Raw genomic sequence first — 17,341 nt, 5'->3', positions numbered from 1 at the left:
ATCTACTTTTAAAACAGAATATTATTATCGTCTGATAATCAAACTTTATTTGAGATATTTAAACAATTACTTACTGGTTTAATTCAATCTAATTATCATTCATTAACACCCATAATTCAAAATAGTATAACGCCAATTGACAATAACAAGGAAGAATGGAAGATTGAATTATCTAACATCTCATCTCATAATAATAACCAACCACGCCTTATGGCGGCCAAGCCTAGAAGATGCATCATGTTAACCAACATATTTTTCATATGATTCATCATTCTTTTAGTTTCTCATCCAATCATTTTCCTGACTTCAAAACGGAACATTCACATTCAATTTCTGTTTTTATCATATTTTTTTATATTATTTCTCCAGTATGAGTCCTTCAATAATAATGTACGGTAACACATAATTAGAGTGATGACGAATCCTTTCAACAATTCTTGGAAGAGGAAATTGGTCGTCTTCAATCTCTTCGATAAGTGTCAGCACAGAGAAGGATACCAACGAGCTATTGTAGTAAACTATTTATAGAGTGGCTGTTGGTGTGCTTTCAGCGCTCTCAATTGATTGTGTTCATGGGAGGTTGCGGTACATGTACGAATTCGACCAAGGACACGAAAATGCGTTCGGTGGGAGCTTTTGACAGTTCAGGTACCGGTCGCCATCTTGGAACAGAGTGGAGTGGTGCATGCTCACTTGCACCGCTCAAAAAGTATGTTCCACAAAATCGGTACCGGGATCAACGCTTCTTATTGGTCGAGAGTTGAAGCGTTGGTTGTCTGCTGTTTTGTTAGGTTAAAACGGTGTACACACGTACGTTTGCCTCGGGTGAGCATACGTGTATGGGCTTGCATTCGCACGTGTGGACACTGTTCGCTGAGGCATGTGGGCGAACCGGAACCCTGTCGGTATTTTGGCGTGCTCAAAGGCGCCTCGGGCGAGCATTGAATGTACGTGTGGACGCGATTTTGCCATACGGGTGAGGCAAAACGTAAACATTGAAGGCGTCATAACCTAATTCAAATGAATTAGGTTAATGAATGACAAATCAAATTGTGATCCAATAACTAATTGTAAATTGTAGGATTTTTGTAATTTTGTAGGATATGTGGATTGTCAAATATTTAAATAGAAACATGCATGGAATAAATAATAATTTGTATCATGATTAACAAATTTAGATTGTCAAATATTTAAATAGAAACATGCATGGAATAAATAATAATTTGTATCATGATTAACAAATTTAGATTGTCAAATATTTAAATAGAAACATGCATGGAATAAATAATAATTTGTATCATGATTAACAAATTTAGAACTGCATAATTTAAGGGAAAAAGCTTCTCTAAAGGGTTCCTACAAGAAAGTATAGCTCAAATATTATTTTACTGTGGCTATCAAATCATCTTGTGTTTGTTTCATGTTATCAATCAGAGTTGTTAATTAAAATTGTAATCTTCAATATGATATTATACGTTTTAGATAGCTAGGCTATCTATAGAGAGATTTATTCAAACTTTGAACTAGTATTCCCTTAAAGGTAAATCTTGAAGCTAATCTTTTGGAGAATCCTGTTTTGTCATGTGTATGAGCAGAGTTAGTTTAAAATGGGCAGCAATTTAGTATTTGATTCAATTTATGGCTAATTTCCTTAAAGAAGACTGTCAATTTTGTGAGACAGTGTTAAGTGCTTTGATTAGGTTATCAAAACTTCTGGAATTATTGTAGAAATTTTCTTTTTTTGAGATTCAGAATAGATATTGGAAACCAACAAATGAATCGCCCAATGTCAAGAATCTCAAAGTTAGAGCCAATCGTTCTTGTGGAGCTATTGATTCCCTCATGATGATATCATTCTTGTTTAGATAACTAGTTGAATTAGATTCAGTATATTAACAAGATAATGTTTTGACAACCTAATAAAGTTTGAACTGTCAATCTTATGCCATGTAGCAATTTATTTCCTTACTTCAACCTACAATCGTTCAACCCACCAACATCGTTTGTCAAGTTTTATTTTTGATTTTATTATATAAGTCATTGAAATAAAATGATACTGCTGCAATTTGTGATAACTATCTTCAATGATGGAATGACGCCATTGTTGTCATGTGGAAAATCTACATCTACCATGTCTTCGTGTCGTCTGCAAATCAGATAGCTTTTTGAATGCCGAGGCATACGTGGATCGCGTCCACAAGGACGTACAGTGAATGTTGAGGCATATGTACATACGATTGTTCGCGCGAATCTGTACGGACGTGTGTACAAGGCGTGTGTATGTCTTCACATCCAGAATCTATAGACTAAAAAAGGATGAGGCGTACAAAGTATTTTATTCCATTGATGGAATCAATTACAGGATAGTCGAAAAGCAAGAAATTCATTCATTATTAATTGGCTGGAAATTTTATTATTTTTTAGCTTTATCAACTATTCTACTAAACTAATATGTGTTTATGTTATCTATTAGTCAGAATACTATATTTTGTTGATTCATTCCTAGGTCAGGATCTATCCAGATAAATGTCTGGATAGTAGACATAAATCAAGAAACTTCAATTATCAACATTTTGCTAATATTCCATAAAACGTATCATTCATTAACACCAATTGCATAGAAAAAGTAGTCAAATTTTCATTGATGACAGCACGAGCCATCATTAATTATTAAAAAAAACTTTATAAGGAAAAACATGATTAGCCTAGTGCTTCTATAAGAACTAATCAATACTCCAGCTTTGTTGTGATAAGATAGCATAGGTCTAAAATAGTAGTATTCACCTGATGTGGCCAACATTACATTTTTGATAAGGTCTGTTGCAACCTACATAAAAGATAATATTGGCTTGGACAAGCTTGTATAATAACTTTGAAAATATTTTTTTTCAAATTATAAATTAATAATTATTATTGATTCAATAATAATAAATAATAGCTGAAATGTTCATATTGATAACACCTTTATTATTTTGTCAACACCAATCTGTAAACGATTAATTTCAAAAGTACGCGCCAAAAACGGTGAACCAGAATTCGATTTTCGTTCGGTGGGAGCGAGTAGTGGTGCACCAGTCACGTGGTTTCTGGTTACTGCTCACTTCGCCGAAGCCGTACATGCACCGCAACCTCCCATGAACACAATCAATGTGTTACACGAGCAGCTTCTCTTTGTCTCAGAAACAGAGTAACGGCCAGCAACAGTCACAGTTATAACATAGTTATTCAAAAGTATTCTTTGAGTATCTGTAGTGAGGTCCACGTTATAATGGTAGTGTATGATTTGCAATGGTGTTGCTATCCTTGTCTATCATTCAACAAATAATGTGAAAGAGTTAGGGGTTAGGTTTCATTTAGGTTATATTTAATAATGTTTTATTAGGAAAGGTTAGGTTTTTGCTTTAAAATAGCAATATGCTAGAAGGGGCTAGGGTCTAGGTAGAGTAATGTTTTTTGATGTTTCAAAGGTAAAAGGATAGGTTAGGGGGTTAGGATTTTGCTTTGAACCACATGTTTGTGAACATGTTCATGAAATGAACCACATGTTTATGTTTTGTTCTAAAGATGACGAAAAATTTAATGTATTAAATGTGAAAGGGTTAGAGGTTAGGTTTAATTTGGGTTATATTCAATAATGTGTTATTAGGATAGGTTAGGTTTCTGCTTTGAAATTGCAATATGCTAGAAGGGGCTAGGGTGCAGTTAGAGTTATCTTTTTTGATGTTTCAAATGTGAAAGGATAGGTTAGGGGGTTAGGATTTTGCTTTGAAATCTAAATTATTAAATGTGAAGGGGTTAGGGGTTAGTGGTTAGGTTTTTTGGATTATATTCAATAATGTTTCATAAGGTTAGGTTAGGTTTTTGCTTTAAAATTGCAATATGCTAGAAATATGCTAGAGGTCCAGGTAGAATTATGCTTTTTGATATTTCAAGGGTGGAAAGATAGGTTAGGATTTTGCACCAATAAATAGTTGGAAATTTTGAAATAAAGTCATTAACACTAATAAATGCCATGAAAGAAGTGGATTACCAATGGAATGACATGTACTCATTATGCAATTTATGATCCTCCAATCAAAATGTCCGAAAGTTTCTTTTTGAGATAATTAAAAAAGATATGCTCACAATTAATTGGCTTTCGCAGTCTGTTATGGTATATAGAGCAAGGAACGGGATACTTTGAAATAATGTACTTTCCACCAATAAATTACATACTAGCAAATTACTAATAAAATGGCATATATTCATATTCATCATGCCCTGCATAATCATTTTATTGGAAAGTCTAAAAATGCTTTTTTTAATTTTTAAGATGACATAAGAAAGATGTGGTCTCATTCAGCGTTCACTTGAAAATCTATTTGCTGTGTGATATTTGAGGCAGGCAACCACCGCCCTAGAGCCAGTGGGCAGCCGAGCGACGACCCTGTCACAGTAGTCAAGTGCCCCCTGTAGCTGTCGTCGTCCCCAGGGGCCCGCGAGATGGATGGAGGCGGTGGGAAGGCGAAATGAATAAGAGACGCGGGCCCGGTGATGGTGAGCAGCATACTGATGCTGGGTGAGTGCAATTTTTGTTCTACAATGATCAAGTAATTATTAAAATAAACTGAAATTGAATGAATAGTCACGCTCAAGATAGAGGCCAGTATGATGAAACGCGTCCAAAAATAACTTGGTATCTGGACATATAAGTACTGTGAGCATTGAATTTTAGCAGGAAGCATGACTTGATTTCCATTTCATAGATGCTCCATTTGGTGGTGAAAATTGATGGAAAATAACTTGATGATAAGCACTAGTTGCTACTAACTTTCCATCTCAATTTTCCTTGCCTATAATCGTTTTGGTTTTCATGACTTCAGTAGACTTTTTATAGTGAGATTCTCAGGTACAAGATGACAAATGGCAATACAAAGATATAAGGGAATACATCCAACAACTCTAACAATAAATATTATATACTAATAATTAAGGTTTGGTGCAAAATTTAAGAAGCGGTTTGACTCAGTGGTTGCGCTATTAAGCCATCGCTTAGATACGTTGAGAATCATGCGTCTGCTACTCCCTTTGGAAGAGTGACCACTTGAGCCAACTCCTCTGAATATGATTCATGAGTAGGAAAATCGCTTCCTGGTGGTTCGGAAGCCTCCTAAAACTGTAGTTCCACTCATCTCTTATTAGCATCCGCCTCATTACCCACGCACAAGCTAACAGCTCATGTAGGCTTCGCCCTCAGCAAAAAATAAATAATAATAAGGATTGAGGATTGTAAGGATTTTTCTGATAAAGGTTAAATGTATACTAGTAGTTCTGTAAACAGTAGACCTCGCGCTCAGTAAGGTACATTGACCTGTTGTTATGTTTTCTTAAAAATTAATAAATAATTTATCAATTTAAAATGTCTAGAAAAAATCCTAAATAAACATAGAGCTTCCTGTCCTATCGAACCTTCACGTGTCGTCCCGAAATGTGAGTGTGAGCGCTGTTATCAGGTCTGGCTGCCGTCGATACGCCAATCCAATCAACCCATCAGTGAACATTCTGTGTTGTCCTGTTGGCGAAAAATCGGTGTGTTGAAATTAAAAAATAAAGTACCATAATGCGGATTTCCTACAAACTTCATTTCTCACTTTTCATGATTTTAGAAATCAATTTCTTTTCAATAATATTTTTTGCAATCTTGATCATCAGATTAAAAAAGAAAAATGTTTTCTATACTCTAAACTAGAATCATGGCCTCAGCTTATGGAAAGACAAAGCTAGTAGACAACACTGTCTACTAACGTTGATGGAAAGATACATTTTCAAGATGTTCGATGTTTTTGAACGGGTAGTATTATAGTCCACTAGACAGCTGATTTATGATGAATAGTCTACAGGTAATAATCTTACGGTAATATTGGCGTATGAAGGAGGCTCTTTTTTCCTTTTATATTATCCTTGAAATGCAACATTTCCAAAAACCTTGTATATACGTCGACGCGCAATTTAAAAAGGAACATACGTGTCAAATTTCATGAAAATCTATTACCACGTTTAGCTGTAAATGCGCAACATATAAACATATATAAACATTTAAACATAAAGAGAAATGCCAAACCATCGACTTGAATCTTAGACCTCACTTCGCTCGGCCAACCAGAAAATCATTTAATGTGAGGGTAAACAGAAAGCGGGAAAATTGAAGAGAAGTTAGGTATGATAGAATATGAGCTTGTGTCATTGTAGTTGAATCTTTTATTTGATTGTAGCACAGGTTCACCTTGCAGATCTCCGTTGCTGTTGGCAACTTTTTCTTTGTAGGATGATTAGGATAACAATAAAAAATAGCAATACACTTATATAATAACTGAAATTCAATAAAACCTGAAAAGTAATAAAAATCTATGTTGATTTCACATTTTAGTTGAGCAGGAGTCCGTGTTGATTCCTACGCTATAATCTTATCTTTCAAATCTATTCTTATTTCTTATCATTTCAAAGTAATGTAGCAGTTCTTGAAAGAATGTAACAATTTGTTTTAAATTTATCCAGGCTACTTTTATCTCTCTAGATGTTTGACTGTATTTCGTTGATGCATTCTTCAATGATCAACAACTCCTTGAAAATATGTCATACAAACATTCAATCTATGCCGGCGCATTTTAACTCAATGATATCCTCAGCTCCTCTGGATATTGTAGTATTAAGCGAGTCTTGACTCAAACCTAGTTTACAATCGTAAGCTTACGGTATTCTTGTTGAATATTTACTCTTAGAAACGACCATTAGTAAAGGTGGCGGGGGAGTGATTATCTATGTAAGATACTCTTTTCCGGCCCTGAGTGGTAATGTCTCTGAAGCCGGTGCACTCTCATTCTCCCGAATTCCTTCTAGCTTCTACTTGATGTGAGAGTTTTATATGTTCTATTCTTATTCTGAAATACTTGCTCCTCGCTCGAATTTATACTGGTTGTTTGACGACAGTGATTAACACAACCGTACTAGTAAAAAGGATATTTTTATTTTTCGTATCAACAATTATCTCAACCTTAATAAATTTTCGTCTACTACCCGTCCAGTTAAATGTTTCGGTGTACATAAATAAATTATGGTACTTGAATATTTTGAAATAAAGTTCTTGAGTTGCATAAAGATAAATTATTGGTAGTTTATGTGAGCAATAATAATATAAGTTCAAATGATGATGCATATTATTTCACATTGAATAGGCTTTTACGCGATTTGAATAGCTTAATATTATTATGATTATGTACTGTATATTTCCATACTGTATAGGTACTAGATTCAATGAATTTCAATGACTGAACTGAGTAACGATACATTTAATGACGCTCATCATAACGACATTGTAATTGTACAACAGAATATTCGCAGTTTAAGAGCTAATTTCGATGCTTTCAGCCTCCAGTTAGAAGTTTTAGAAAGAATACCTGACATAATAATACTAACCGAGATATGGGTTGATGAGAATGAAATCAATCAGTATTATTTGACAAATTATACAGTACATTTCAAATGCAATAATTCAAATAGAGCAGGGGGAGTAGCAGTGTACGTATCAGATAGGTTGGCTTGTGTTGGCCTTGATGATTGTAACATGATAACAGCAGATTGCAAGCACCTGATACTATCTTTATCCCACACAAAAATCAACTTACTGGCTATCTATAGATACCATGCTTTTTCTGAAGAAGCATTCACTAGTGAACTAACCTCCTCGATAAAGCTTATCAAAAACTCCAATTTAATTATTAAAGGTGACATGAACCTCAATATCCTGCAACAAAATAGAGCTTCTGATTTTTATTTGGTTCGAATGGCTAGTCTCGGTCTCAAATCCCTTATCAATGAGCCCACGCGAGCTACTAATACTTCCGAAACTTGCATAGATCACGCATTCATTAGAGACAAAATCAATAGTAGACTGGGTTATAGTTCTAAAGTTATCCAGACATCTATAACGGATCATTGGATGACTGTTCTTTACATAAAAACTAATGATAAGGAAATGTTTCCAAAAATAAAAGAGTTGATGAAGCCAAGTTTATAGCACTGATGGGAAATGTGGATTGGAGCGACGTATACTCATGTCGTTCCGTTTCACAGGCGGTGGAAAAATTTATCCACAAAGTAAAAAATTGCATTGAACAGTCCTATAAGACAATAAAAAATAATGCTAAGCTTTTGAAACCGTGGATGAATGCAGAGCTAAAAAGAGAAATTGATAAGAAAAATAGATTATACAAAAGGTGTAGGCAGCAACCAGAAAATACTAATCTTAGGCGTAACATCCAAAGAAATATCCTACTGAACAAAATTAGGTTTAAAAAACAGGCTTATTACTCTGCTGAACTTGAAAAGAATATGACTAACAGTAAAAAACAGTGGGCAATAATCAAAGACTTAACAGGCGAAAAAAAATTAATAAATCTATAACACTAAGCGATGAAGCAGGGTCCCTGATAACATGTGATAATGAAGTAGCCAGAATGTTTAACAATCACTTTTGTACGATAGCTGATGATCTGAGAGAACAAATAGTAAACGATAATAGACAGATAAATGATTCGTTCAAGAAGTTCGAGAAAAATTTCCAATGCAATAGAATAAGAAATTCAATTTTTTCTACCCAACAACTAAAGAGGAGATCTTGAATATTATATCACAACTACAAAATAATAAATCACCTGGTTATGACAATATAACAACATCCCTAATTAAATCTATTTCACACCTCATTATTGATGTTTTAATATTCATATACAACCTAAGTTTAAGGACAGGAGAATTTCCTGCAGAGTTTAGGAAAGCAGTAGTTATTCCTCTGTATAAAAAAATAGCAATAAAATGCAGGCTACAAATTATAGTCTGATCTCGCTGTTATCAGTTTTCTCTAAAATACTTGAGAAAATTGTCAAGAACCGAGTTACTAGTTTTCTGGGGCAGCACAACTTTTTCAGTAAAAACCAATATGGTTTTCAGAGCAATCTTAATACGGGTTCAGCAATCATGAAACTTATGTCAGGGGTTTATGATAGTATCAATGGAAGTATTCCATGTGCTGCCTTGTTCGTCGACGTCATGAAAGCCTATGATATGGTTGATCATGAGATTTCATTAGATAAAATGTACCTGGCAGGAATAAGAGGCATTGCATACGAGTGGTTCAAATCATACCTTACCGGAAGACTTCAGCAAACTAAAGTTAATAACGGTGTTGTTAGTGCATTCAGAGAACTGACAATTGGTATACCACAGGGATCAGTATTATCCGGTTTACTTTTTCTAATATATGTAAATAGCTTATGTAATGGGGGTTTCAAGGGTAGCTTGGTTGCTTTTGCTGACGACACTGCACTTCTTTATAAAACAAAATCATTTGCAGAACTGCAAGAAAACATGCAGAACGACATAAATGTGCTTAGATGGTGGTTTACTCGCAATATGATGGTGATGAGCCCAAAAACAAAATATATCATATTCAGACTACGGAAAGATGTACAATTCCCTTCCCCACTCAAATATCATAAAATCGCATGTTCCTTGGCTGCTGATTGCAATTGCCCACCCCTAGAGCAGGTCAAGTGCATCAAGTACCTTGGAGTTTGGGTGGATAGTAGGATCAGTTGGAGAGAAAACATAGGTTATATAAAAAAGAAATTATTGAAATATATTCGAATATTTTATCTTCTCAGAACTATGTGCAATTTGGAATTGATGAGAAAGATCTACTTCGCTCACATAAATTCCAATTTTGAGTATGGCTTGGAAATTTGGGGGGGAGCAAATAAGGCTGCTTTACATCCGTTAATCATTTTAAAAAAATCATTTATGAGAATAATGTCTTACAAAACGAGATATGATCACTCTGCACCAATTTTCAAAGAGCTCAGAATACTGCCTATCAGGAACTTATATATTTATAAAACCCTAAAGCTGTTTTTTGAAAGGAGTGGTGAAGTGCAGCTGATTAATATGCGCAGAGTTGGGAGGAATCAACAAAATGTGCAAGTCCCTAAGCCCAACCTTACAATTTTCAAAAAATTCTTCAATTTTTTAGCTCCAACGTTTTTTAATAGACTTCCTGTGGACATAAAAAGGTGTAGGCAGAGGACAACTTTCTGCAGATTATTACATAGCCATCTAATACATGAAGATGTTTCCGGTGATTATAAGAATATTGTTTAAACTGCAGGCCTCCACTTTATTTAGCATTTTTTTACAACTGGTAAGCTCGACACTTTTTTTTGTTTTAGTTTATAATGTTATTGTTCATAGTGTAATATTGTTAGTATTTTAATAATGTTAAACTGATACTGAAGTTCATTTTCCATTTCTTCTTGTCTTTTTAGTTTTTTCTACTCTTTCTTAATTTGCTTTGTAAACTGTAACACTTCTTTTTTATTTTAAGTAGTTTTTTTCTGCCCAAACAGGTTTTTAATTGGGTGCCAAGTTTGAAACGGTTACTGATGATTGCAAAAGTATTTGTTCTGATATGACGAAGGATGACCTTGCAGTTCTCATCGCAGGAACTAATGATGTGGCATGCAACGAATCGAACCATCTGATTCAATCATTCAGGAGGAGACTGTTGGATTTGCAGCATACAAGTGTATTGGTGTTTTCCGTACCCCATCGACATGATCTTCCTAAGTGGTCATGTGTTAATAAGGAGGTCCAAAAAACCAACGAACGCTTGAAAAATATTAGCAAGCATTTCTCTAATGTGACTTTTTCAGATTTGAGTTGTTTGGGTGCAAGATTTCATACGTCTCATGGTCTACACTTAAACCACCTCGGAAAGAAATACATTGTTGATATAATATTAAATACTGCAGCTAAGATTAGTGACACCGTAGAATCTTCTAAGCAACCTATTCAATTGAGTCAACACAATCATGATAACACTGATGTTTTTTTAGGATAGATTGTTCACCTCTTGAGCAATCACTTGATAGGAAGACTAATGAGAATCCAACTTCAATATGTAATGGTAAAGATTCAGTTTGCAAGAAAGGAAATATTAGAATTATGCACCTGAACATACAACACTTGAAAAATAAACTTTTAGAATTAGATGTAGTTTTAGATGAAATGAAGCCAGATATCTTGTGTCTGTCAGAACATGGACTGAAATCTTCTGAAATCAATCTTGTCAATATAAGTGGTTACAGCTTAATTACATATTTTTGTAGAGAGTCATATAGAGGAGGTGGGGTATCAATCTTTTTCAAAAATAATAGAAACATTGTATCTAATGTTATAAACTCCCATTTTCTGGAGGATTTTTGTGAAGAAAAGGTTCTTGAAGTTTGTTTGTTATCAATTAAGTTACAGAATGAAGAGATTTATTTATTGTCTTTGTATAGATCACCTTCTTGTGAGGTTAAGCCATTCATAGAAAACTTAGATAAGATACTGTCAAAACTACCCATTAACAGGAACAAAATAATTTTAGGGGATTTTAATATAAATACAGCCGAGGTGACAAATGAGAGCAGTTCACTCAGAGACATGCTACTATCACATAATTTAAGTTTATGCATTCATAGCTTTACTAGAGAAACAATACACTCTGAAACAATTATTGATAATATTGCAACCGATTTGAATGAAGATTTTTATAGGGCTGAAGTTGTAAAAACATATATATCTGATCATCACTCCCAAATAATAGAAATATTTAGAGAGGAAGTTGATAGGTCTCAGGGTAAACCCCAAACACCCTTCACGTATTTCAGAGATTATAATGAACATAATGTAAATGCTTTTCATGAACTACTGAAAAAAGAATCTTGGGATGATGTATATCGGTCTTGTAATGTTGATGAAATGTATGAATCATTCTTAAAAATTTTAACCTCTCACAAAAATCAGGCTTTCCCGCTAAAAAGAAAGAAAGTATCACAGCTTAAACAGAATAAATGGATGAATAATGATGTGAAAAGAGCTAGGGAGGAATATAGAGATGCTGCTCTTTTCTATAGGCAATACAAAACTAATACTCTCAAAAACTTATTAAAGCAAAAAAAACAACAATACAAGAACATTTTAAACACATGCAAAACACAATTCATCACTAGGCAAATATCACATTCAGACAACTTAAGTAAGACTACATGGAATATTATAAATAATGAGGTGGGTAATAGAGCTAATAATAGAATAAGTAAATCTATAATCAAAATCAAAACAGAGGATTCAGAAGTTGAAGACCCAGTGAAAATAGCCAACGTCTTCAATGATCATTATGTATCTGTGGCTGAAAAAATACGGAAAGGCAGGGGAAAGCAGAGGTTTGAATATTGTAGGAACACATCAACTAATTCATTAAATTCAATATACTTGACATCAGTATCCGCAGATGAGATTCTGCAGGTTATAAGAACACTCAAAAACAAAAAGTCAGAAGGTCATGATGGATTCTCTAACTGGTTGGTAAAGAAATGTGACACTTTTATTTGTACACCTCTTGCCTTTATCATAAACAAATCTTTCGAGGTGGGTGTATTCCCAAGAAACTTGAAGATTGTGAAAGTTATTCCACTGTTTAAAAGTAAGGAGACATAAGGGATAACATAGAGAACTATAGACCTGTGTCAATTATATCCACATTCTCAAAAATATTTGAAAAAGTATTAGAAAATAGAATAGTGTCTTTCTTTAATAAGTACAAACTTCTTTGTGTTGACCAGCATGGGTTCATAAAAGGAAAATCCACAGAAACAGCAGTTGTTACCTTTGTGAATAGAATTATTGATAATTTAGATAAGAAGAAACATTCAGCAGCCACTTTTGTTGACCTCAGCAAGGCATTTGATACAGTTGAACTTACAATTCTACTAAATAAATTAGAAAATATTGGCGTTAGAGGGCTTGCACTGAAATTACTTGCGTCATACTTACTTAACAGAGTACAATATGTTGAAATAAAAAACAGCAATGGCAATTTTAAATCTAAGTTAAGAGAAGTCAAATTTGGAGTCCCCCAAGGATCGGTGCTAGGTCCGCTTCTTTTTAACATCTACATAAATGATATAAAGGGCAGTGGATTAGGAGCTGATATTACTTTATATGCGGATGACACTAGCATCCTAAATGCTGAGAATGACTGTGAGCGGCTGGAGTTGAATGCTTATGTATCAGTCAATAACATTTGTCAGTGGTTCAACAGCATCAATCTGCATCTTAATGTTAGTAAAACTGTTAGAATGACCTTTTCAAATAGTGTATGTTGTATTGGTTTATTGCTGGATGATGAGTTCGTTTCAGAGGTTGAAGTGTGTAAATTTTTAGGTATTCATCTGGATTCTAGTCTTAACTGGCAATCTCATGTGGATCATACTTGTTCTAAACTAAGTTCAGTGATTTTTATTTTAAGAACACTATCCCGCTATTGTACTTTCAATATACTTAAATGCATATATTTTGCTTTATTTGAATGTCATCTGAGATATGGAGTAACAGTTTGGGGCAATTCTTCTGAAAGAAATGTAAGAAAAATATTCACTTTACAAAAAAAAGCCATTAGATGTATGTGTAAACTGACGAGATATCAGTCCTGCCGAGATTATTTTAAAATTGAAAGTATTCTCACATTTCCATCTTTGTTCATATATAAGACTATCCTTAGCACCGTTGATAATAATTTTCTACCCACTAATAGCAATATCCACAGTCATAGAACAAGAACAGCTAATAACTATCATTTACCTAATGTTAATTTAGCAATAGCAAAGAAAAATCCATTTTATCAAGGAATATTTTTTTACAATAGGCTCCCAAATGAAATAAAATCTGTTAAAACAAATAAAAATGTATTTAAAGCCCACTTGAAGAAATATTTATTGAATGGTGGCTTCTATTCCATAAAGGAATACATGGATAATTAGTGGATACATTTCAATAATATTGTGTACTTATCAATTAATAGCTGTGATAACTTATTGTACTTTTGTGTTTTGTACTTTGTGACATTGATCATTTTCATGTATTTTATTTGTTTTTATAATAATTTGACGTTTGCCATATCTGTAATGTACAGTTTTTATGCAATAAAAATATTTATTATTATTATTATATTATTAAGACTTTGATGCATTGTTTTCAATTGGAGTACGCATACCTATCTGCATCGTATAGGCATGCGCACTACAATTGAAAACAATGCATCAAATCTAATCGTCCGATGCGTGCCGTCCTATCAGTTTATGCTTATTATGTATGTATCTTACTGTTTCTGTACAAATACAGATATAAGAATAGCATCAGCTGATTAAAAGTGAAATGCGCGTGTTCATGGCGCATTACTGTACGCACCTTTATAAGTGGTAGATTGTACACCATCAAATATAAATTACTATTATTATTCGTCGCATTATACCGCATTGAATGTTCTCAACGGTGTTCGAAACCATGCCAAATGGTTTTCCCTCCATGAGAGGAAATTGTTATCGTTGTACAAAGTGTAGCTCTCATCATAATAAAATTATGAAATTAATGTGTCAAACGTATATTTTCCATAATGTACATGTTATATAGTGTAATATACATCATAGTGTAATATTGTTAGTATTTTAATAATGTTAAACTGATACTGAAGTTCTTTTTCCTTTTTTTCTTGTCTTTTTAGTTTTTTCTACTCTTTCTTAATTTGCTTTGTAAACTGTAACACTTCTTTTTTATTTTGAGTAGTTTTTTTTCTGCCCAAACAGGTTTTTGTAACCTTTGGTATTATTTTCCATGTATATTTGATTTTTGGTAATGCTCTTTTATAATCTAAAAACAGGCTTTACTGTTTACAAGTTTATGTTTCTTCAATGGCTCCAAATTTTTCAAAATAACTCAATAGTATTAGTTTCAAGTGGTAATTGAGTGGAATATTACTTATCAATTTATTAATTCAAGTCAAAATATATTCAAAATTTATAGTTTTCATGTTTATTTTGGACTAAAATTTTATAAAAATCGTACACGTGAAATTCTAACCTTATCTTGGACTTTGTCACCTATAAATTTGGAAGAAAAATAGCACAAGGACTAACTTATCATTTTATCTTCTATAATGTTATTGCATTAGTGTCATTCGCATTGTAAATGAATAAATGGTAAATGTCTGAATGAGAACCGGAGAAAATGTCATAGCACACTCTCAATAAATACGAAAACGGACATGCATCTTTCAGGGTAACAATGATCTCACTAAGACTGAATACTCTTCATAATGAACTATGCTTAATAATTCACTGCCGCATCCGTTTTTTCCCTTATACTGCTGTAATATCCATTGACAATTATTTGCAAATGTAACACTAGACTTCCAGCTCGAACATCTTTCGCTCCTGAATTATTTTTTAGATCATTCTTGTAGAGATAGATGATTATGTTATCAGATGGGTGACAGTCATTGAATCGTCGGTCCCGACTGACAGTCGTGAGGCTCATTGACGACGTAAATTAAATACCTATTTATGCAAGATGGAACTTCCGTCAGGGATCCCCACCTATAAAGCCATTCGATTATAATAACTAACTACATTATTCACATAATTCCGTATTAATACGAAAAAATGATACCATTATTTCTAAATATTATTTGAATTATCCTGCTCCTAATTTCATCTTATTCTCTTATTAACAGGGTTGTATGATGATAAGAATGCAATTTATTATTGAATGGTACCTCCACAAAATCATTGATAAAAACTTTCATTTTAACCTTTTAGCTTGTCCTTCGCAATATATGGATTTTAATAATTGGGAAAGGGTAAATATACAAGTTTTAGTTTACCTTTTATATGTCTTGATTATAAATGTAGGACAATACAGTAAGAATTTTATTCAATCGAGAAAATGGTTTGATACTCTTGGCAATTCATTGATGACTCACTTTCAGAGGTCCAATAGATTATTTAGTAACCCTGGCGAATTATTTTGTTATTACATTAAATACAATATTACTTATGGAAAAAATAACAGCCTTGAACCCAAAACTGTTCCTATTCCAATTTGAACAACACTCAGTCCAAAATATAGGTTATTATGAGAGCCACATTTTAAAATGAACAATATTTTACCTCACAATATGGTATTTCAGTTGAACCCACCTCTATACCTGACTATTAATTTTGAAATCAAACGCTTGAAGATTGGTAAGTTTTCAGGAAATATAGTTAAGATCCAAAAATATCGTAGCATGGATTTGAAGGATTTTCTATTATTGTGACATGAAACATTTTACCGACCTGTGTTATTTTCTATGAACGTGTGATGCACATTGCCTACTTAGCGCCTTTGCACGGCATGTATTCCCATGATGTTGGATGATGCATGTCCGACGTGTACGCGTCATTGTTGTGTCATCCTAATAGTACTTATATAAGTCCCAATCACCAATAATTATTACAATTTTGAAATGAATATGTTAATCAGGCACTTGACAAGTGAGACAACAAGATATTAAACTATTGTTACATATGTATCTCCTGAACTTTTATACCACCAGTAACATTCAATTGATTTAAGTGAAAACAAGATTAATGATATGGATTCACTTTCAGAAATGTTATTATTATTGAATAAGTTAACATTATTTAATCACAGATCTAACTTAATCTATGATTAAATCCATGGACCTTATCAAGTTGCTAATAGAGTTTGCGAGCCAGTTGAAAAGCCAGGCCAGCGATCCAGGGAAAAGCCTCCATTTTTTCTGTATTAGAAACGCTGCGTTCATAAAAGACAAATAGCAAGAAAAAATCTATAAAAATGTGCTGGGTGCAGACCAGGGTCCATACGGTGTAGGAGTTTAGATAATAGGAATTCTAAGCTCAATCCAATATTAATTAACAGCCATAGCGAGTTTTTTCTAGTTTCAATAATAATTAAAGTTAGTAAATAAACTCTGTCCGCGTGATTATTAGCATAATATTATTATATATTGTTTAACAGTGAACGTAAAGTAAAATAAAGTGTTTACCTTTCCTCTCCTAGAGTTGTCATCAATCACACCCACCAAAAACTAAAACCTCTTTCTTCTCATTCCCTTTAAATATTACAAATGCCAGTTCTTATTCGTATGGTAACACATGGCACAGTGGTGACAGGAAATACCTTATTCATCCCTCCTTTAGAAATGCTTATGCAAATTTTAGTAGCCTCAGTAGGGCAAGGAATGTGAAATTTATGTTGTTATAAATAGGCCTACTGTCTTTTTTCACAATCATACAAATATTTTTCTCCTGCTATAAAAAGGCATTAACATAGGGAGTGAAAGAAGTGTAATGGCAAAAAATGACATACATTTTCTAATTAAGTAGCCTATTTTATCAGGGCTACT

The 17,341-nt window shown here is 33.4% G+C and overlaps 2 protein-coding genes across 2 annotated transcripts in view; one reads left to right on the top strand and one right to left on the bottom strand.

Annotated features, from left to right (window-relative positions):
• Window positions 1–235, bottom strand: part of LOC111044849 (contactin) — a 104,163-nt gene extending 103,928 nt beyond the window's left edge. The window contains exon 1 of the mRNA XM_039441866.1: window positions 75–235. The gene's annotated coding sequence lies outside the window, so the exon portion shown is untranslated. The remainder of the gene's footprint in view (window positions 1–74) is intronic.
• A 3,795-nt stretch (window positions 236–4,030) lies between these two features.
• On the top strand, window positions 4,031–13,827 carry LOC120354929. The gene is made up of 2 exons (XM_039443095.1): window positions 4,031–4,558; window positions 10,437–13,827. The coding sequence occupies exon 2, from the start codon at window positions 11,035–11,037 to the stop codon at window positions 12,571–12,573; it is 1,539 nt and encodes a 512-aa protein (XP_039299029.1). The 5' UTR covers window positions 4,031–4,558; window positions 10,437–11,034; the 3' UTR covers window positions 12,574–13,827.
• Window positions 13,828–17,341: the final 3,514 nt, after the last annotated feature.

Source organism: Nilaparvata lugens, chromosome X (genome assembly GCF_014356525.2).
Source record: "Nilaparvata lugens isolate BPH chromosome X, ASM1435652v1, whole genome shotgun sequence".
In the NCBI taxonomy this organism is placed as follows: Eukaryota; Metazoa; Arthropoda; class Insecta; order Hemiptera; family Delphacidae; genus Nilaparvata; species Nilaparvata lugens.
The sequence above is the reverse complement of the archived record's forward strand: the minus strand, read 5'-3'. Positions and strand labels throughout refer to the sequence as shown.